This window comes from Mytilus californianus, unplaced genomic scaffold, assembly GCF_021869535.1.
Source record: "Mytilus californianus isolate M0D057914Y unplaced genomic scaffold, xbMytCali1.0.p SCAF_9, whole genome shotgun sequence".
NCBI classification, from domain to species: domain Eukaryota; kingdom Metazoa; phylum Mollusca; class Bivalvia; order Mytilida; family Mytilidae; genus Mytilus; species Mytilus californianus.
The window spans coordinates 32,366,184-32,389,406 of record NW_026262745.1 but is presented as its reverse complement, the minus strand read 5'-3'; the positions used below and the strand labels follow the sequence as shown (position 1 = coordinate 32,389,406).

The following is a 23,223-nucleotide window of genomic DNA, read 5'->3' as shown; positions in this document are numbered from 1 at the left end:
TCAGCCTAGTTTAATCAACCATGAAATGATGAAACTGCATTTAATTCAATATCATATCATGTTGAAGATATTTCAACTTGTTTTAAGGTCAAAGTTATTCCTTTATGTGTATGTAAAGCAAATTTACTTTGTAGATTTCAGAGAAATATTAAGAAAATAAATGGGGACACAGATATTGCCCCCGCTTGCATATAACATTATAAAGGGACTTAACTCAAGAACGGTAAAAGTGAAGGTACCCAAATTTGTATTTGATCAGTTTCATAACATTTACATAGTTTCATAACATTTGGTCAAGGGAAACTAAAGTTAGAGAACGGTAACCAATTTAAGGACATATGGACGTACAGACAGACGGAGGTATGGAAGGACGTACAGACGGACAAGGGTAAACCTTAATGCCCCCCTCCACTATGGTATGGGGCATAAAAATGCCCAAAGAGTCAAAGAATCCATTACAGGCTATGTATTTGTAAGCACACCGATTTTGATATAGAATTATTTTTACTTACATGAAAAGTAAAGGAGCCATGTGATGTATGTATATATAAAGTATTTTCTACATTGCCCTCCTGTCTCGCTAAAAATACAACATCAAATGTCGTATTCCCACCAGGTGGAACCATCTGAAAAAAAAAATATGAAAACTGTTTTATATATTCCTGACTTTATTCCAATGTTATATTTACTGGCTGCATTATAATTTGTTGGATACAGATTTTTGTAGATACCCTAGGTAAAGGTAAACACAAATCTAAATGCTCAACGAGGCAAAAATTTTTCTGTAGGTGTGTATGGAGACTTAGCCAAAATCACGAAATCAAATATTAAATTTTTTTTTTTTTTTTCCTCAATCCACAAAAAATTTGTGTGTACATCATGAAAATAAATGAATTGACATTGTGGTGCTAACAGAATGATTGACATTGTGGTGCTAACAATTTTTGATTGTATTGTAATTTATATGTGAGGGCCTCAGGGAAGATTAGTTTATTGTAACTAACTGAGTTTACCCTCTTTAAATAAAGAATTTATTATTATTATTATATATAACAGAATGATTGACATTGTGGTGCTAACAGAATGATTGACATTGTGGTGCTAACAGAATGAAAACAGAGTCAATTCAATTTAATGTTCCTTGCAAAGGAAAAAGGTACTGTGGTATTTTTTGTATATTTGTTGAAGGAATTCAAATTTTCATTCTCTTTCATGCTTGATATGTTGAGAGTCCAGTGCCAAAAGATACTATCTCCTATAGTATAGTGCATTTCAAATAGAAGACGTCACCTTCAAATACTTGTCTCCGTATGTATTGAGCTCAATTATATGACATTTACATTATAATATTCAAGGAATACAGTTTGAAACTGTTGGACAGCATCATAATAATAAAAACATTTTAGTGGAGGAAATGAATATGTATGTATCCTGCAAGAGAATAATAAAAATTTGTCCACTTTTTTAAGCATTTGTTTAATACCATATACTGGAAAATTGATTATTACATGTCCTTTTCCATATCAGCCCCGGTATCATCCCTTGACCCATATCAGCCCTTTAGCTTGCACCTAGAGCTGATATGGAATACTCCAGTTGATACCAGGGCCGAAATGTAAAAGGGTATGTTATAATCATTAACCTTAAAGCAAATAAATGGGGAATGAATGATACCCCCACTTGCATATAACGTTATAAAGGGACATAACTCAAAAACTGTATAAGTAACGCTACCCAAATTTGTACTTAATCTGAGTTTTGTGATTATAAGCATTGTGTAAAAGTTTTATAACATTTGGTTGAGGAAAACTTAAGTTAGAGAACGGAAACGAAAAATTCAGCAATTTTTTCATTTGTAAAGGGACATAACTCTAGAAGAGTAAAAGTGACGCCACCAAAATTTGAAATTGATCTGTGTTTTGTGGTAATAAGCATTGTATATAATGTAATGTTTCATAAACATTTGGTTGAGGCAAACTAAAGTTAGAGAATGGAAACCAATTTTGGGATGTACGTACTGACAGACGTACAGACGGAGAAGGGTAAAACTGAATGCCCCCTCCGCTAAGGCCAGGGCATAAAAATTGATTGTTACAACCTGGCGTAGTGATAAAGATCAAATACAATTTTGTTTAAATAATTAGATAACCTTTTAATCTATTATTTCTATCTAATAACTTGTTAACAGCAAAATTATCTCACAAGGAAATTAACTTCTGTAAAAACAAGGATTGACTGGATAAAAAATCTCCATTATGTGTGATTGGTTTAAAAATGACCATACAAATATCAATAATGCTTCAAATATGGTTATGAATGGCATAATTGATTAATAATTCAATCTTAAATTTCCTTAAAGTGTATTCCACTCAACTTAAAAATCAAAATATTGAATTATTCTGTACTTTTCCAATGACTATTTGTAATAATTTGCAACACAAATTAAGCTCAATATGAGACAATCACAATGTAATGGGAAATATTCAATTCACTTTATAATTTTGATGCATTAATCTAAACAAAGCCATAATTAATATCACAGGTTCTGATTTTTTTCTATCGACTAGACTTGTAAATTGCTATCAGTCTGGCTTGTACTAAAATCAAATAGTTATTCTAGTATTGATATGACTTAGTTATGGCTAAAGGTGTCAATACAATTCCTCTTTATATTCTGATTCTTAAACCTAACTTAAAAATGGAAAATAGGTAATTGCTGCGCTACATAAATAACACCATTTTTTTATTTGAAAGCCCTTCCATTTCAAATTGCTAAAATTAATAGTTCATACATAATGAGATAGGTCACATGAATAGGAATAGGGACCAATGTAGTAAAAGGTTCAAGTACCCTCAAGTCTGATAATTTGTTTGTTAGGTAAGTCAGTTCATATTGTTAAAATAACTTTAAATGAACTTAACAGCATCGTATGTAAATAGACTTTATTTCAGACTTTGAATTGGTACATTAACCTGATGGGTGCCACATGTGGAGCAGGATCTGCTTACCCTTCAGGAGTACCTGAGATCACCCCTGGTTTTTGGTGGGGTTCATGATGCTCAGTCTTTAGTTTTCTATGTTGTGTTTTAGTCTTTTTACTTTTTTCGCCATGGCCTTCTCAGTTTATTTTCAACTAATGAGTTTGAATGTCCCTTTGGTATCTTTTGCCTCTCTTTTAAAAGAAAATTTTGTAGGTATCAAGTTTCGGGTAACACAGTTACAATCTTAAGAAAGTAGAAGGACAACAAATTTACTGTATTGTATACTTACTTTTTCTTGAAAAAATGAGCAATGGAAATGAACAGTACTGCCCGATATGGACAGTAAATGTAAACTATTTTTAGTATCTGTATTTTGTACTAAAACTTGCTGCATTATTGGCATTCCAACTGGTCTGAAATGGACAAGAAATATACATGAAAGAAGTGTCAATGTAATGTCCATTTTGATATCAATGAAATTTACTGTAATATCCAACTCTAGCACCGGTAGCAATAATTCAAATGTCAAATTTTAACTGGAACAATTAAAATGTAAAATATTATAGTCAGTCACATTAATTGTAATGTCCAATTCTAATATCAGTCACATTTATTGTAATGTTCAATTCTAATATCAGACAAATTAATTGTAATGTCTAAATCTAATATCATGTTCAATCTGCAAAACCAGAGTAATGTTCAATTTCTTTTGAAAATCTGTTTTGTCAAAGCATCTAGTTCACTTTCAAAATCTGTAGCTTCAATCTAATGTCCTATTTTGACTGTTAATCATATTTGGTGAAACTAATTTAAGAACTGATATTTAATCCTGTTTTTTAAATTTAAATTTTCACTGCATACATGTTACACTCTTTTTTAGTTTACCGATATATCAATGCTATCTTTTTGTTCATATTTTCTTTGGTTTAAACATGCTTTTCCTAAAAGAACCCTTTTAATTCAATAAATCATTTCTATAAAACTGATACACACTCAAAACTTAACAAATCTGAAAATTTGTTGTTATCAAAAATTTCTAAAATGTCAACAATTTATTACAACATATCTATAATCAGACTATGTTTCACATTTTGTGTAATGGAAAAGTTTGCTTTGGAATATTGGAAATACAATGTTTTAACATTAAAAATGATTAAAAAATCACTCAAAAGAAGAAAATAGCTCTGGTTGGTTTTTTTTTAAAACTTTTTAATTCTGTGTACAACAAAAACCAGACCAATCAAGTAAATTAAATAAAAACTATAACGTGTTATCTATTGACTTTAGCATTTCTATTGATCTCAAAATTCATTTTCAGTCTAAAAATAAAACCATAGTTTGTTGACTTCCATTTTTAACCAAGTAAAGTTATTGATTTGAGACATTGTCCTTATATTCTATAAATAGAAAGGATTTATATAGTAAAGCGTACTACCTTTTGTATTCAATTGTTATTAAACAAGACTTTCAGTATAAATTAAAAGGCAAACTTATTTCCAGGTTCTAACTATTTATTCTAATTGAAGTAATACTTAATAGTGTGCTGAAACTCCTGAGTAGTTTATGCTGAGAAATGAAAGAGATGTGTGGAAAACATCAATGATATTGCAACCTAACAAATAAAAATAAATGAACTTGATCTGTATTTGGTGGTAATAAGCATTGTGTATAAGTTTCATAACATTTGGTTGAGGCAAACTAAAGTTAGTGTGTGGAAACGGCAAATTTAGCTGTTTTTCCATTTATAAAGAGACATAACTCAAGAATGGTGAAAGTGATGCCACTTAAATTCAAAATCAATCTGTGTTTGGTAGTAAAAGCCATTGTGTATAAGTTTCATAACATTTGGTTGAGGCAAACTAAAGTTATAGAACAGAAACTAATTTCGGAACATATAGAAGGATGGATGGACAGAGTACAAGGATAAAACTTAATGCTCCCTCCGCCATGGCGGAGCCAGTAAAACCATGATGAATTGTGAATAATTAACTGATATGACCAAAGATCTTCCATTAAAACCAAGTTCTCTAAGGGACATAATCGTTGAAATATAGCACAATTTCATGCAACAGGGCTCAACTGATTATTTTCAAAAAATATTGACTTCTTTTAATATCAAATGATAAATGAGGAATTTTTCGAATATAAACTGTAAATATCGGTCAGAAGTCACAAAGGCTATGGTACAAAAAATGATGTATGTTACCGAAGGATGTTTGCTACTCTGCTTTAAAATAACAAGTCTTTTGTTATTGATAGACTGTTATAAATTGATAGCATGTTAATAACTGAACTGAAAAAGCAGAAAAAAATCATAGGTTAGTGATCTTGTTTTTGAGATATATGCCATTGATATAATTTGGCGGTAAATGATTTTCTCTAGATTTTTCATACATTTAACTTTGATACCTTTTTTTATTTCACAAACTATGAAAAAATAACAAAGATTTTATAAGACTTTTAAAAAGGGTTTTTTAAACAATATATACATATGTGAAAGGAAAGAAGGGGTGAACGGTCAAAATTTTTAATGGCACTACATGGATAAAACCAGAGGATTCCAAATATATGACAAAAAGTCAAAAGCAAGACTAGCAAACATCCTTTACATGAACAAACCTTAAATTAAAACTATCAGATAGTCAAAATGAAATAAACCTCACCAATGACATGTATGACAAACTAAATTACACATCAATATGTATTTTTTAATTTATGTTTTATGTTTTTTTTGTTTTTTTTTTTAAATATTCCTCAACCTTTAACAACTGTTAATATAGGATGTTTTAACTTCATATTTCTTCTAACAAAGAAGGCCTTTTCAGATGAAACTTCTGAAATAAAAGATTACCAGTATTGAAGATTCAATTATATTAAGTGACAGTACTCCAGCAAATGAATGTTGCAAAATCAAATAAAATGTTTGCATGTAAATGAGACAAAAAATAGAATATGGCAAAATAAAAATATTAAAAGCAAATTTTCATAAATTACCAGCAGCAAAATATCTTTTTTGAACAGATGTCAACTTCTCAAAACTAACGAACTAAAAAATCTCATTCAGGTAAAAAAATTATGGGATCTATGCCACAGATCCTTGAGTTGTTGCTATATCAGTTTATGATTCAGTAGTCCAAGATTGCTATGACCTCCTTTTTAGAACCTTGTTGGGTTCGTGGGACATGAACATCAGAACAATCTCAGACTTATGATTCAGATAGCTCTTGCATTTAAATTATTAATATTTAAAAAATTGAAGAACAGAAACCAAAAATTCAGCAGTTTTTATGTTTAGAAAGGGGCATAACTCAAGAACAGTAAAAGTAACGCCACCCAATTTCGAACTTGATCTGTATTTTATGGTAATAAGTATTGTGTATAAGTTTCATAACATTTGGTTGAGGCAAACTAAAGTTAGAGAACGGAAATGAAAAATTCAGCAATTTTTATGTTTAGAAAGGGGCATAACTCAAGAACGGTAAAAGTGACGCCACCCAATTTCAAACATGATCTGTATTTTATAGTAATAAACATTGTGTATAAGTTTCATATCATTTGGTTGAGGCAAACTAAAGTTAGAGAACGGAAACAAACTTTGGGACGTACGGACGGACAGACGTACAGACAGACAAGGGTAAAACTTAATGCCCTCTCCGCTACGGGGGGGGGGGGGCATAAAAACAAAAAAAAACAAAAAAAATTAGCCATCAAACCAAATTAATCATTGATGAATGAATTCGGAAATGCATCACACAAATTGGGCACTCTCAATTTGTGTAAATAAACAATGTTAAATTGTTGTCAATTTCAACAAGACAAACAACTACCATGTTTTTATCTTCAAATAATGGTAGATATGGGAGAAATAATTCAATTCAATTAATTTTAGTATCAGAGATTTTAATCTATCTTTACTTTGCTCATTTGGTCCCAATATGTTGAGATATTTCTGAATTATGGAAGATATAAGGCCAAACATTGTTAAAGTTTGTTTCTAGCGTCCTGACAGAGAAAATAGGGTAGGTAGGTTGGTACATAATGTACAAACATCTATTTTGAAAAGTATCTTACAAATGATCTGGAAATAAATGATGCTTATCCAAAAATGTCTGGATTTTAACAGTGCTTAATACAAAAATGTCAATAAAATGTGTTAGGGTAGGCACATATGTTTAGGGGCAGTAGGGAGTCAGGAAATAGAACTACAATTTGTATTGGCCTAAAGAGACTCCCACTAATACCTGGAAAGGTGACAACCTATGTTTTTACATATGCACTGGAAAAGGGGTAGTTAAGGTGTTCAGAAAATGTAAATCATTATGTAACATCAGACATGTTCAAGACATGCATACTGATCAAATTACAAGGAGAGATAACCTGTAGGGGTTATCAAATAATTTATAGATGAAGTTCTATTTATAGTATCAATCTTTACATTAGTAAAGATTATGTGAAAGAAATACTATTAATCAATTAATCATTGAAGACAGTAACTAATCATTGGAATCCTAAAAAAGCTCAAAAGTTCCTAAAATACTTTAATTGTTGGTCCATAATTGGAAATCTGTGCTATGATATTATTATTATACAAAACAAAATTGTCAATCAAAATTTTGTGAGGTTCTTAGTATCATAGTGAAAACTAAAGGAGAACCAAGTAAAGTAACTTTACTGTGGGATCCAACTGACCACTAGTCCAACATAACTTATATCAATTCTTATGAAAGCAACCTTTAATAAAAAAATAGAATATTACATATTAAAGCCTCAATTTTAGTGAAGATTAAAACATAATCCTATGAACTTTATCTTTGAAGAAAACCAACTTGATAATTTTGTAGGTAGACAGCCAAGAACAGCAATGTATGTACGGGTACTCTACTCTACAAACTTCTGTTCAGTCCTGAAGGATAAAGGATACAAGGAGCCCTGTTTATTTTAGAATAGAAACATGAACATCATATCAACTTGTTCAAATGACATCATATTTACACATTTGCGTTTAACAAATCCTTTACATACATGTATACAAAACCTGTATATACATATTTGTTTTAACTGGAAACATTCTGAACATTTGGACCAGAAATGTCTTCTGTTAAGACTTTAAATTTATCATTAATTGAGAGATTTGTTCTCTCCTGTAAATCGATGTGCTTATTTCTGGTACAACGAAACATCAACTTTATTAAAATCATTAGAGCTAGTATTACTAAAATGAACACAGACAACATATCATTTCTGACATTTACAAAAACTTGTACTTTTCTAACTTCCAAGAACAGTCAAATCCTAAATCAAAATTTATTAAAAAATCTTGTTTCACTCTTTCATTTCATTATAAAATGTATTTATGGAAAATATTCTATACCATATGTGAGAAAGGTAATCAGGTACTTATTTTTAAAAAAAAATCCCTTGTGAACAAACATCTGTGCATGTTTCAACAACCTCAGAATTTAAAAAAAAAGTATATACATCTGAAATAGTTCATTCTTAAATGTGATTCTCAGCTATAAACATGATAACTAACTGATTTTTGTTTACAGATGATTTGAAATATAGAACTCGATTTGACAAAACTATTAATCTGATCTGATTTCTGCATTTAGGAAGAAGGAACACTTATCGCATGTCCATGGAATCTTTTCTTTCAATCAATCTTCTGTATAAAATGTTTAGCTCACGTTATAAAGCTATAACTGTGACTAAAAAAGCCCAAGCAATCTACCCCCTCATGACAAACATGTGGATAAAAAAGCAATTGAGCCAAATTTCCTTGGAATTCAATTTTAAATGAAGAATTCAGGCTCACAATCTTTGGTAATAGACAGTCACTCTGACAGAATGATAAATATAGCTGTACAACAGAGGGTATGAGGATATAAATATATATCATTAATCAAATATTTTTAAGGATTTGTGATTCTTAAAACTTGATCACATGTGCATTTGTATTTACTCAGTTCGCACGCCAATACTGTTGTGTTTAGCTTTTCCTTGGTCAAAAACAGCATATTGCACAGGGCATAAAGCATGTTACTAAAAATACATTCTAGAAATTCCAAATTTTACATTGTTCATGCAGTAGTTGTTGATTAATAATATAACAATTGTAGCCTTCGGTTGAGGTCAATACAATGTTATATCAACCTACAGAAGCATATACTTCTCTGAGGCCGATATATAACCTCTTATGGACCTCATACAAAGGCTATAATTGTATAATGTAAGCTAAAAAAAATATACTTACTGTTGTTGAAAATCTAACCATGATGGTTCAAATTTTACTGTATTACTTTTAAAAATATCTTTATTTTCTTGTTCTATTCTGTAAAGATACAAAAATAACAAAACATTAGTACAATTTAATGTATGAATCATTATAAAAATCTTGGATCTGTTGTTATAAATTGTTTCAGTCATCTTTTGAGCATTCCAAATAACAGCAGAAATGTTTAATTGAAGATATCATAAATGCAATGAATATATTAATTCTCTTAACTTCATAACAGAATACTGTAAATTCAGAAATTATTGCGTGCATTTATTATTGCGATTTTGTCATTTTAGACTAAAATGCGGTTATAATTTTTGCGATATTGAGAAAAATCGTGTTTAATTCATTTAAAAAATTTCAAAATGCGAGTTTAAATTATTGCGATTATAACTCTGTCGCATTTTTCGCAATAATAAAAACATTGCAATAAATGTGGATAGTGTCCACATGTGGACACCGATGATGCCCCCGCTTGCATATCATATAGTTATAAAGGGACATAACTGAAGAACGGTAAAAGTGACGCTACCCAAATTTGAATTTGATTTTAGTTTTGTGGTAATAAGCATGTGTGTAAGTCTCATAACATTTGGTTTAGGCTAACTTAAGTAGAGAACAGAAACTAAAAATTCAGCAATTTTTCTAATTGTAAACATGCATAACTCTAGAACGGTTGTGTATAAGTTTTATAACATTAAGTTGAAACAAACAAAAAAATTCAGCAATTTTTATGTTTATAAAGGGACATAACTCAAGAATGGTAAAAGTGTCGCCACCTTATTTCGTACTTAATCTGTATTATGTAGTAATAAGAATTGTGTATAAGTTTCATAACAGTTGGTTGAGGCAAACTAAAGTTAGAAAACGGAAACAAAAAATTTGTACTTGATCTTAGTTTTGTGGTGATGAATATTGTGTATAGGTTTCATAATGTTTGGTTGGGGCAAACTAAAGTAACAGAATGGAAACTAAAAATTTTGCAATCTTTCGATTTATAAAGGGCATACCTCAATAATGGTTAAAGTGACACTACCCAAATTCAACTTGATCTGTGTTTTATCAGTGGAAGTCAAAATTAAACATTGCATTGTATAAAGCATTGATTGTAGTTGATTCAACTATAATCATGGACAAAGGAAGATAACTCCAATTTTAATATAAATTACTTGATATTTACAAGAAAATAAAAATTTTGCAATTTTTCCTTTTATAAAGGGGTATAACTCTAGAACGGTTAAGTGACTCCACCAAAATTCAAATTGATCTGTGTTTTGTGGTAATAAGCATTGTGTATAAGTTTCATAACATTTGGTTGAGGCAAACTTAAGTAAGGGAACGGAAACTAAAAATTTTGCAATTTTTCCATTTATAAAGAGGCATAACTCTAGGACGGTTAAAGTGACGCCACCAAAATTCAAACTTGATCTGTGTTTTGTGGCAATAAGCACTGTGTATATGTTTCATAACATTTGGTTGAGGCAAACTTAAGTTAGAGAATGGAAACTAAAAATTTTCCAATTATTCCATTTATAAAGGGGCATAACTCTAGAACGGTTACAGTGACGCCACCAAAATTCAAACTTGATCTGTGTTTTGTGGTTATAAGCACTGTGTATAAGTTTCATAACATTTGGTTGAGGTAAACTTAAGTTAGAGAACGGAAACTAAAAATTTTTCAATTATTCCATTTATAAAGGGGCATAACTCTAGAACGGTTACAGTGACGCCACCAAAATTCAAACTTGATCTGTGTTTTGTGGTAATAAGCATTGTGTATAAGTTTCATAACATTTGGTTGAGGCAAACTCAAGTTAGAGAACGGAAACCAATTTTGGGACGTACGGACGGACGTACGTACGTACGTACGTACGTTCGTACGTACAGACGGACAAGGGTAAAACTTAATGCCCCCACCGCTAAGGCGGGGGCATAATAATTTCTGAATTTACAGTATTAAGAAAAACTAAATCTGATACCTGAAAAAACTCTTGCTCTTTTCAACCTCCTCTCTCTGAACATTGGACTTCATATTATACCGGGGACTAGAGTAAAACAAGGCTTACAGAATTCAATTTAAAGGCTTTCAGTTTTGTCTTACCTCTCAGGACTGATGTGTTTGCAAAATAAACATACAACCAAGAAAAGAATGTTGTTATTTGTAGGACTTTTTAGACTGCACCTTTGTATGTTTTTTCTGTGTTTTAACACAGTATTAATAACTACCAGAAACTTCTATATGCAAGAAGTTTTGAGACCTTTCTAAATACTCATAGGTGTCATTTGTAATGCTGAACATGTTTGATTGCATGTATACTAAAAGAACATTTAATTTAATTCTATACCCCCTAGTCTCCCTTATTTCAATCCACTTTACATTTCATTTTTCATTATCCATTAGGTGTAAAATAACATAATGCTTGATGTAAACATTTAATTCACATATCAAACAGACCTTATCAACTAAAACATGACTATGTTATTAATTGGTACAGTACAAACTATGGCATAAAGGTGTCAGACCACCAATTAAAAATCCCTATCTGTTCAACCAAATTTTGCAATTTTCACAGCTTTCTAAATATTTTACCTTAAGTTTAACTTCATAGAAACCAGGTATATCCTGAATTGTACGTGTATCAGCTTTCTACATGCCAATTTTCAACATACCTTTAAAACTGACCTTCGAACAGAGGTACTCCAAAAATAACCCCTAGTTTTCTGGAAATCTTTAATTAGTATACTATGGAGCACATTAATCCTGAATTTTTAATGCAAACTCATAGACAAGTGAATTTTGGCTCAAAATGGTCTAAATATATTTCTCTTTCACCAAAAGTTTCATTTCTGCAAATTTGTTGGTTAGTTTAGGTAAACAATGACATCAAAAGCACTATTTTGTGTCAGAGTAGGGCTACTTTTACATATGTTCTAAATTGGAGGGAGTAATTGGTGGTCTGACACCTAAAACAGGCCTTTGGTTCTCTTTTTTCAATTGTTTTACATTTTGTCATGTTAGGGTCTTTTATAGCTTACTTTATCATATGGGTTTTGCTTATTGTTGAAGGCCATATTGTGACCTATCAAGGTCCTATGGTTTCTGGTGGAAAGAAGTCTCATTGACAATTATACCACATCTCCTTATTATCATTTACTGGTAGCTGTAATTTTAACAATCTCCTTGTCACAATTTAGAATACTAAATGCAAAAAGAGTTGTGATAAAATGTACCCAGGTAATGACTAGTGAGCTGTACAACAGCATTAACAAGAACTTATTTGAATACAAATAAAGTTTCTAGTTACATATGATATGTAACATGGATAATATTAATGATACAGTTTAAGTTCCAATTTTGCCAAACCTTAAGCTTTTTTCTAGTGCATAAAAAACGATAATTCTAAACCCAATCTAGTTAAAATTTAAAGTGGTGTAAACTGAGCTCTTTGTCTTTTTTTATTAACATTTTGCAATTGAATGGCTATCATGCAAATTGAATTATATGTGTATGTCTGAATAAGTGCAAGTATAATTTTGTACAAATCAAGGCAATTGTTGCATTTCTAGATGATCCAAAATTATTTTTTTTCTAGATGATTTTACTAAAGAACCTTAAGAACTTTATATGTTGTATATGACCAATTACAAACATTTTCCACTACTAAAATCCATACAAGGATTGTTTAAGTTTTATTTAACAGATGTTGAATATCAATTTTTAACAGTTTAGTGTAGTTTAAACCAATCATTCATCTGTTGTTAATTTAACAAACCTAGGAATGAAAATCTATAAACTCACATTAATATACTTTTTATTAATTATTAACTAACCCAGGTAAAAATCACCAATATCAAGAAACACTTGATATGACAATGCAGGAACCAATCAATTTCATGTTTGTTTTGTCTGTAAAGGCTACTGAAACCTTTCCATTTTATGTGTAAATGTCACTTTTATTTGAAAAAATACAATACTATATGCCATGGTTAATAGAACTGACATTAAAGAATAGGTTTTGAAGTTTACTAATTTAAATGAAATCAGGAAAAAATAGGAAATTTTCCTTTAATAGGAAAGTTTTATTTACAGCAAATCAATACTAAATATTCTCATTTGGAAAAGTTTAATGCAGAGACAACAATCAGTGGTCTTTAACTGCTTGTGGTATTGGGTCAAAGGTGAAACTAGAGCAGGTGTGCTAGGAAGTACTTAATTAGCCACAGTTAGTAGATATCCTTAACATCATCAGCTTATAATCTTTTTTTTTCTTTTTCAGTAAAATTGAACAGAAATGACTCTTGAAACAAGTTAATCATGATCACTGGTTGTAGCAAAACTATTTTGATTCACAGTAGAATATAAAATAAAATGCTCCGCTAGGCGCAGCTTGATATGACCACAGAGGTCGAACCCTGAACAGTTGTGGCAAGTATGGACACATCATTCAAGCTTGATACAGCACTGAATTTGGATTGTGATTAAATATGACACAGCACAGGTTTCTGACACAGAATGAATGTGGTCTAAAAACCTAAAAAAATTTAATTTACCTATTCAAACCATATCATTATTATTTGCTTTTATATATAAATCAGAAATAACCAATTTAAAATGGAAAATTTTAAAGAAAAAAAAAGGGAAAAAAACATCCCGCCCCCCCCCCCCAATTTTTTTAACCCATGATTCATCACCCCAAACTCAATCCCAGCCTTCCCTTTGTGGTATGGTACCTTGCAGTACAATTTCAGAGTGATCCATACACTTGAAACACAAATAAATTGTCTGGAAACTAGAAAAATGCTTGTTTTTTGGCCCCAAATTCCTAAACGTTTAGGGCAATTACCCCCAAACTCACACCCAGCTTTCCCTTTGTGATATGGAACCTTGTAATACAATTTCATAAAGATCCATAAACTTACACACAAGTTATTGTCCTGAAACTAGAAAAATGCTTGTTTTTTGCCCCTTTTTGGCCCCTAATTCCTAAAGTTTTGAGGCAATTACCCCCAAAATCAATCCCAGCCTTCCCTTTGTGGTATGGTACCTTGCAGTACAACTTCAGAGAGATCCATACACTTGAACATAAGTTATTGTCTGGAAACTAGAATAAACAGCTGCGCCATGAGCGCATGATACGCCCGTCGTCTTGTGTGTGAATTTTTATGTAATAAGCATAAATAGTTTCTGACATACGGGGTGACATGTGAAAACCCCCTTTTTTTTTACAAAAAACTCAATATCTCTAAAATAAAATTTTGAATCAAAACCAAAAAGTATACAGATCTTAAGATTAATATAACTAAGAAGTGTGTAAAATTTTAAGCAATAATCATAAATCATTTTTGAGATACGGCGCGACATGTGAAACCCCCCATTTAAAAAAATAAAAATCAATATCTCAAAAATAAAATTTTGACTCAAAACCAAAAAAGTATACAGATCTTTAGATTAATATAACTAAGAAGTGTGTAAAATTTTAAGCAATAATCATAAATCGTTTTTGAGATACGGCGCGACATGTGAAAAACCTACCCCCTTTTTTACAAAATACTCAATAACTCAAAAATAAAATTTTGAATCATCACCAAAAAGTATACAGATCTTAAGGTTAATATAACTAAGAAATGTGTAAAGTTTTAAGCAATAATCATAAACTGTTTTTGAGATATGGCGCGACATGTGAAAAACCCCTCCCCCTTTTTTAACAAAATACTCAATATCTCTAAAATAAAATTTTGAATCATCACCAAAAAGTATACAGATCTTAAGATTAATATAACTAAGAAGTGTGTAAAGTTTTAAGCAATAATCATAAATTGTTTTTGAGATACGGCGCGACATGTGAAAGTTTTAGTTACTATAAGTCCCGTAACTCAAAAAGTTTGAATCTTATTTTCACCAAAAAGTATACAGATCGTTTGACCATCATAAGAAACAACTATGTTAAGTTTCATGAAATTTGGATAAGTCATTCTCAAGTTACGGTGCGACATGTTTAGGCCGGACAGACGGACGGACAGACAGACGGACAGACACCGGACATTTGTATACCATAATACGTCCCGTCAAAAATTGACCGGCGTATAAAAATGTTTATTTTTGGCCCCTTTTTCCTAAACGTTTTGGGCAATTACCCCCAAACTCAATTCCAGCTTTTCCTTTGTGATATGGAACCTTGTAGTACAATTTCAGAAAGATCCATACACTTACACACAAGTTATTGTCATGAAACTAGAAAAATGCTTGTTTTTTGCCCCTAATTCCTAAAATTTTGAGGCAATTACCCCCAAAATCAATCCCAGCATTCCCTTTGTGATATGGAACCTTGTGGTACAATGTCAGAGAGATCCATACACTAACACACAAGTTATGTCTGGAAGTTACAAAAATGCTTGTTTTTCGGCCCCTTTTTGGCCCCTAATTCCTTAACTGTTGGTACCATAACCCCCAAAATCAATCCCAACCTTCGTTTTGTGGTATTGAACCTTATGGTAAAATAGAGTGCGAAAAACAATGTGTCTTCGGACGACGACGAAGCCGAAGACGACACCAACGTCATACCAATATATGACCGCAAAATTTTTTTGCGGTCGTATAAAAAGGAGATCGATGTAGGGAATATGCAAATGAGACAGCAACCCTATGACAAGCCAAGAAACCAAAATACCTTTTTTTTTAAAATTTCAGTGCTCAAAAAGTGTATTTACAATGTATGGTTATCCTGACTCATTAAAATTTCAATAAGAATATGTGTCCATAGGACATCAGGTGTTTTGTTCACACTATCACATTTTAATGTTTAGTGAAACAGAAATCTAGGTCAAAACCCTAATTTGGAAAATATTTAAAAAAGGTCACAGCATAAAACATGTGTGCTAAGATAAACAGATACAACAATCACTTTACATCCTTTCAATCATCAGGAGTATTAATACCTCAGTAGGGTAACAACAGAAATGTTACCCTTTCAATCATGATAGGAGTATTAATACCATAGGAGGATAACAACAGAAATGTTATCCTTTCAATCATCAGGAGTATTAATACCTCAGGAGGGTAACAACAGAAATGTTATCCTTTCAATCATGAGGAGTATTAATACCTTAGGAGGGTAATTACAGAAGTGTTATCCTTTCAATCATCATAGTATTAATACCATAGGAGGGTAACAACAGAAATGTTATCCTTTCAATCATCAGAAGTATTAATACCTCAGGAGGGTAACAACAGAAATGTTATCCTTTCAATCATCAAGAGTATTAATACCTTAGGAGGGTAACAACAGAAAGGTTATCCTTTCAATCATGATAGGAGGGTAACAACAGAAATGTTATCCTTTCAATCATCAGGAGTATTAATACCTTAGTAGGGTAACAACAGAAATGTTATAGAAAATGCTCTGATTATTACTTATCAGGCTATGGCTATCAAAATGTATTCTAGGTTATACTCAATATTTACTGATGCAAGTACACACTTGCTCGTTGTAATTTAACGAGTTTGGTTTGTGTTACTGCTTGATTGTTATTTCCTGTGACATGAAAATAAATTTGAGAATAAAGTGTAAGCCATTATTTCCTCCTACAATCTGATTTTATGGCTAACGATTGATCTTTGCTAATTTGTTACATTTTGTTCCAATAATGGCCTCGACATGACACAATTGGGTTTTTACATTATACAATTACTGCTGATGCAAAAATTGATATTCGTCTTGACCTTCCATCAATAATTGTTGATCTCCTATTCATCATTTTCCCCCCATCTTTATTATGGTAGTTATACTTTGGTGTAAGTGATGATCTATAGTCAGAACTGCATGTACCATCAATGGATGCAAATTTTGCAGCTAATACAATCGTTACATTTATAACTTTGTGATTTCTTAGTTCATTATGAATACTGACTATTTTGCAATTCATAATTCAGCCTTTGATTATGGCTAAGTTTGAAACTGCTGCTTGCATCTTCAAAATAATCTTCCTTATATCATTTTCTAATCCATTTATACACATTCTCATTCTAATGTCTTAATGAAGAGTCTATTAAAGAGATAACCTTAGTCAGTATATGAGGTGCCTGCAGGGTTGTTGGAGACCAAGAGTAAAAAGAATCTAAAAAAGGGAAATACAGACAGAAGACAGAACACAACCTCATGTCTCCCTTATATATTTCTGTGTGCCTCTAAGTGGGAATTGACACCCCATCTGTGCTCTAAAAGTACATGCATGCAGTTTTTCATAAAGCAAGTATTGCAGCAAACCTATATTGCAAAACAAACTCTAGCATTATGCATAGTTGAATTTTTTACTTTTAAAATGAAATTTAATATCAAATATTTTAAATACATTATTTAAGCTTAATGAAGTGCATTGTCAATAGTTCATAAAAACAGAAAATGTACACTATAAAAGTTAAATAGAAAGTTGCGTGTTTACAACACTTTAACATAATGAAGAGACTCTATAAAAATAACCTTGTGAAAACTGCCATACGGACAGAAAATATTTTATGCAAAGCCTATTGCATTGCTGTTCTTTTCTACATCAGCAGATATCTTGTTGTCGACCTAATCCTATCTTCTACGATAAAGAGAAAATCTTTGATACATCATGTAGAATTGAAATATTTACAAGGAGATTAATCTTTTATAAATCGTTGTTAACTATTGTGTGCAGTCCTGAGGATTACATTCTTACTTTTACATTGTTTTTTTTTTTCTATCTTGAAATAAAGAAGTGCATTTCATGCTGATTTATAGAGTGTATAATAATAAAACTGAAAGGATAAAATCATGAAAAATGTTCTAGAAGATTATGAAAAGTTATCCATAAATAAATTTATGGAGATGTCTGCTTGTATCATATTGACATAGTGAGAATATTAGAACCTGATCATTAAACAACATGAAAATGACTTGATAATGTGTATATAATCAATACTGGCATAACTGACAAGGATCCCACCCATGAAACTAAGATGGTCATACCACTTCAATAATCAAGAAGATTCCATCTTTGGTTATAGGTTAATCAGGTTGTTGATTCCGACAGATATCACACATGGGACATAATTTAGCTTTATCAGAGGAAAATAGTCTTCACTAAATTCTGTTATTCAAATTCTAAAAAGGAAATTTGTCTGTAATTTGATTCTTGTCTGTAGCATGGATTTTCATTGTGACTGAATTCAATGCACATTTTTATTTTCAAGCAAAGCCATTCTTCTCAAAAGCTTCCTTAAAAATTTGTTTTTGAACTTTTGTTCAGGTTAACTTACCAAAGAATACTTGTTTAGATGCAGGTTGTATTTATACATTAATCCCTAGTCTACATATCATGATTATCTTTTTAATATATCCTTCTTATGAAATATATGGCTTTATGATCCTGATTAAGTTGTCTCATAAAAAGAGATTTCATTCTTCTGAATGGCAATATAACCAAAACAACATCTAGAGGGCAACATAGACCAAAAAGACATTTAGGGGCTACATACACCAAAAGACATCTAAAGGGCTACATACACCAAAAGACATCTAGAGGGCTACATAGACCAAAAGACATCTAGAGGGCTACATACACCAAAAGACATCTAGAGGGCTACATACACCAAAAGACACCTAGAGGGCTACATACACCAAAAGACATCTAGAGGGCAACATACACCAAAAGATGTCTAGAGGGCAACATACATCAAAAGACATCTAGAAAGCAACATACACATAACGACATCTAGAGGGCTACATCTACCAAAAGACATCTAAAGGGCTACATAAACCAAAAGACATCTAGAGTGCTACATACACCAATGTCAAAAGAAATCTAGAGGGCAACATACACCAAAAGACATCTAGAGGGCAACATACACCAAAAGACATCTAGAGGGCAACATACACCAAAAAACATCTAGATGGCTACATACACCAAAAGACATCTAGAGGGCTACATACACCAAAAAAACATCTAAGGGGGAACATTCACCAAAAGACATCTAGAGGGCAACATACACCAAAAGACATCTAGAGGGCTACATAACCAAAAGACATCTAGAGGGCAACATACACCAAAAGACATCTAGAGGGCTACATACACCAAAAGACATCTAGAGGGCAACATACACCAAAAGACATCTAGAGGGCTACATAACCAAAAGACATCTAGAGGGCAACATACACCAAAAGACATCTAGAGGGCAACATACACCAAAAGACATCTAGAGGGCTACATACACCAAAAGACATCTAGAGGGCTACATAACCAAAAGACATCTAGAGGGCAACATACACCAAAAGACATCTAGAGGGCAACATACACCAAAAGACATCTAGAGGGCTACATAACCAAAAGACATCTAGAGGGCTACATAACCAAAAGACATCTAGAGGGCTACATAACCAAAAGACATCTAGAGGGCTACATAACCAAAAGACATCTAGATGGCTACATAACCAAAAGACATCTAGAGGGCTACATACACCAAAAGACATCTAGAGGGCAACATACACCAAAAGACATCTAGAGGGCAACATACACCAAAAGACATCTAGAGGGCTACATAACCAAAAGACATCTAGAGGGCTACATAACCAAAAGACATCTAGAGGGCTACATAACCAAAAGACATCTAGAGGGCTACATAACCAAAAGACATCTAGAGGGCTACATAACCAAAAGACATCTAGAGGGCTACATACACCAAAAGACATCTAGAGGGCTACATACACCAAAAGACATCTAGAGGGCTACATACACCAAAAGACATCTAGAGGGCTACATACACCAAAAGACATCTAGAGGGCTACATACACCAAAAGACATCTAGAGGGCTACATAACCAAAAGACATCTAGAGGGCTACATAACCAAAAGACATCTAGAGGGCTACATACACCAAAAGACATCTAGATGGCTACATACACCAAAAGACATCTAGAGGGCTACATACACCAAAAGACATCTAGAGGGCTACATACACCAAAAGACATCTAGAGGGCAACATACACCAAAAGAAATCTAGAGGGCTACATACACCAAAAGACATCTAGAGGGCTACATACACCAAAAGACATCTAGAGGGCTACATACACCAAAAGACATCTAGAGGGCTACATACACCAAAAGACATCTAGAGGGCAACATACACCAAAAGACATCTAGAGGGCTACATACACCAAAAGACATCTAGAGGGCTACATACACCAAAAGACATCTAGAGGGCTACATACACCAAAAGACATCTAGAGGGCTACATACACCAAAAGACATCTAGAGGGCTACATACACCAAAAGACATCTAGAGGGCAACATACACCAAAAGACATCTAGAGGGCAACATACACCAAAAGACATCTAGAGGGCTACATAACCAAAAGACATCTAGAGGGCTACATAACCAAAAGACATCTAGAGGGCTACATAACCAAAAGACATCTAGAGGGCTACATACACCAAAAGACATCTAGAGGGCTACATACACCAAAAGACATCTAGAGGGCTACATACACCAAAAGACATCTAGAGGGCTACATACACCAAAAGACATCTAGAGGGCTACATAACCAAAAGACATCTAGAGGGCTACATAACCAAAAGACATCTAGAGGGCTACATACACCAAAAGACATCTAGATGGCTACATACACCAAAAGACATCTAGAGGGCTACATACACCAAAAGACATCTAGAGGGCTACATACACCAAAAGACATCTAGAGGGCTACATACACCAAAAGACATCTAGAGGGCAACATACACCAAAAGAAATCTAGAGGGCTACATACACCAAAAGACATCTAGAGGGCTACATACACCAAAAGACATCTAGAGGGCTACATACACCAAAAGACATCTAGAGGGCTACATACACCAAAAGACATCTAGAGGGCTACATACACCAAAAGACATCTAGAGGGCAACATACACCAAAAGACATCTAGAGGGCTACATACACCAAAAGACATCTAGAGGGCTACATACACCAAAAGACATCTAGAGGGCTACATACACCAAAAGACATCTAGAGGGCTACATACACCAAAAGACATCTAGAGGGCTACATACACCAAAAGACATCTAGAGGGCAACATACACCAAAAGACATCTAGAGGGCAACATACACCAAAAGACATCTAGAGGGCTACATAACCAAAAGACATCTAGAGGGCAACATACACCAAAAGACATCTAGAGGGCTACATAACCAAAAGACATCAAGAAAACATTATTCAGTTTTTAACATTCCTCAGAATCCTTACATTATGCCAAGCTCTAAATCTCTATATTGTCCCAAGTTTATTAAAGTTGCAAATAAAAGTTGACATTTATAGAACGGACTTTGATGCTTCATAATATAATTCTGTATCAATAGAGTAAAGGTCATCATTATTCAATCAAATATTTATTGAACAAATGACAGTAAATACACTAGCACGTTTTACTTTTGGATAATGACCCTTACATATATTACCCAAAGTCATTCTTGTGTTAAATATAGGTAAGGGTAATTCATTTTAAAAGATCTGCCCATTTTAATAACAAAATACCATTCCTTCATTACTTTTGTTTAGAGTAATACTTTGATGCTAAATTTAATTTATGTCAGGAAATTTTTATATAGACTTTTGTTATCAGCCAAGAATTGTTATCTCACAACATTATCCTTCCTCATGCTTATATCAAGACTTTAGCAGTCAATTAAGCATAAACTGTAGGTAAAGGTGACTCACTTTTGCATTAACCTGCTGGACATTTCAAGATCTGTACACTCAGAAATAGAAATAATTTTTAACTAGTAGTTCCTTATATCTAGAAATTAAAAGCAATATGGAAGAAATGAACAGGCTAAACAAAGAACAGACAAATTCTGACAGTATAACATGTATATTCCAACTCTGTTGGTCAAGGAGCTAATATATGACCAAAAGTCCAGTGCAACTATTGAAAAGCTCAAGGAACAGGCAGAAAAGAATTTGCTGTTACTATTTGTAGATAAAAGATCCTGCCTGAATTATCAAATACAGGCCAACAATGCCTCATCCGTGGTTTCTATTACTGTATAATTCTTCATTAACTCACATCGAAATTGCTTTATCATCACTGCTTGGACTTGTGTTTTATAGTTGCTGATACATGAAATTAATCTGTTAAAAGCTCATTTTCTGAACAGCTAAACAGATTTTTATAAATTATCAACTAACAAATCTCAGGGACTAGATAAACAGTTTATGCAAGAGCAGCTAAACTGAAAGTAACATGTATCATGGGTCAGCAAATTTTGTCTATATATGTAACATTTTAAGACCTAAATATATTCCTTTCAGACATATCAACAAAAGAAGAAACCTGTTCCATATGATTTATATTTTTAACCTAAGCTATTAGTCTCTTCTATTATTCTTACATTATAATTGAAAGATCTTTGCTTTAGAATGTACATACCACAACACATTTTAAATTGGGCCCAGATAATATCAGACAGCAAAAAAATAAATTGGACAGGTAGAAAATAAATGTTAATTTCTGATTCCCTGTATTTAATTGACTACATATAATTAGGTTTCACTGTAAACTATGTAATGGTACATTCAGTATTATTCAGTAACATGTAAATGTAATTTTCACAGCATTGATTCCTTTTCAGTCTGTCTGCTTTAGACATGCTGCTGCTCCTTCGATACTCTGCTTAATGAAAATTTACACATATCTATTGATTAAACCAGTTTTAAACTTGATATGGATGGTTTGACATCTTATCTGTTATTTTGTTCTATTGATTACAGTTAATTTGTCCTGAAAGTTATGAATTTAATACCATTTTGTGTCAGAACTGATAAAAACGAAAAAAAATATTAATTTAAGTACAGTTTATAACACACAAGTCTTTATTACATGTCTAACATTTCTAAAATTGTATAAGCATTAAAAAATTAAAGGAGATCTGAATATTTGGTTAAAATCTGTCAA

The 23,223-nt window shown here is 32.2% G+C and overlaps 1 protein-coding gene across 8 annotated transcripts in view; it reads right to left on the bottom strand.

Annotated features, from left to right (window-relative positions):
- LOC127715067 (transmembrane protein 131-like) overlaps nucleotides 1–23,223 on the bottom strand; it is a 96,839-nt gene that overhangs the window by 55,970 nt on the left and 17,646 nt on the right. For all 8 annotated transcript variants that reach the window (XM_052221083.1, XM_052221084.1, XM_052221086.1 and 5 more), the window contains exons 4-6: nucleotides 9,236–9,313; nucleotides 3,272–3,395; nucleotides 513–626 (exon numbers count right to left, since the gene is read on the bottom strand). In XM_052221083.1, coding sequence (XP_052077043.1) covers nucleotides 513–626; nucleotides 3,272–3,395; nucleotides 9,236–9,313 — 316 coding nt within the window. The remainder of the gene's footprint in view (nucleotides 1–512; nucleotides 627–3,271; nucleotides 3,396–9,235; nucleotides 9,314–23,223) is intronic.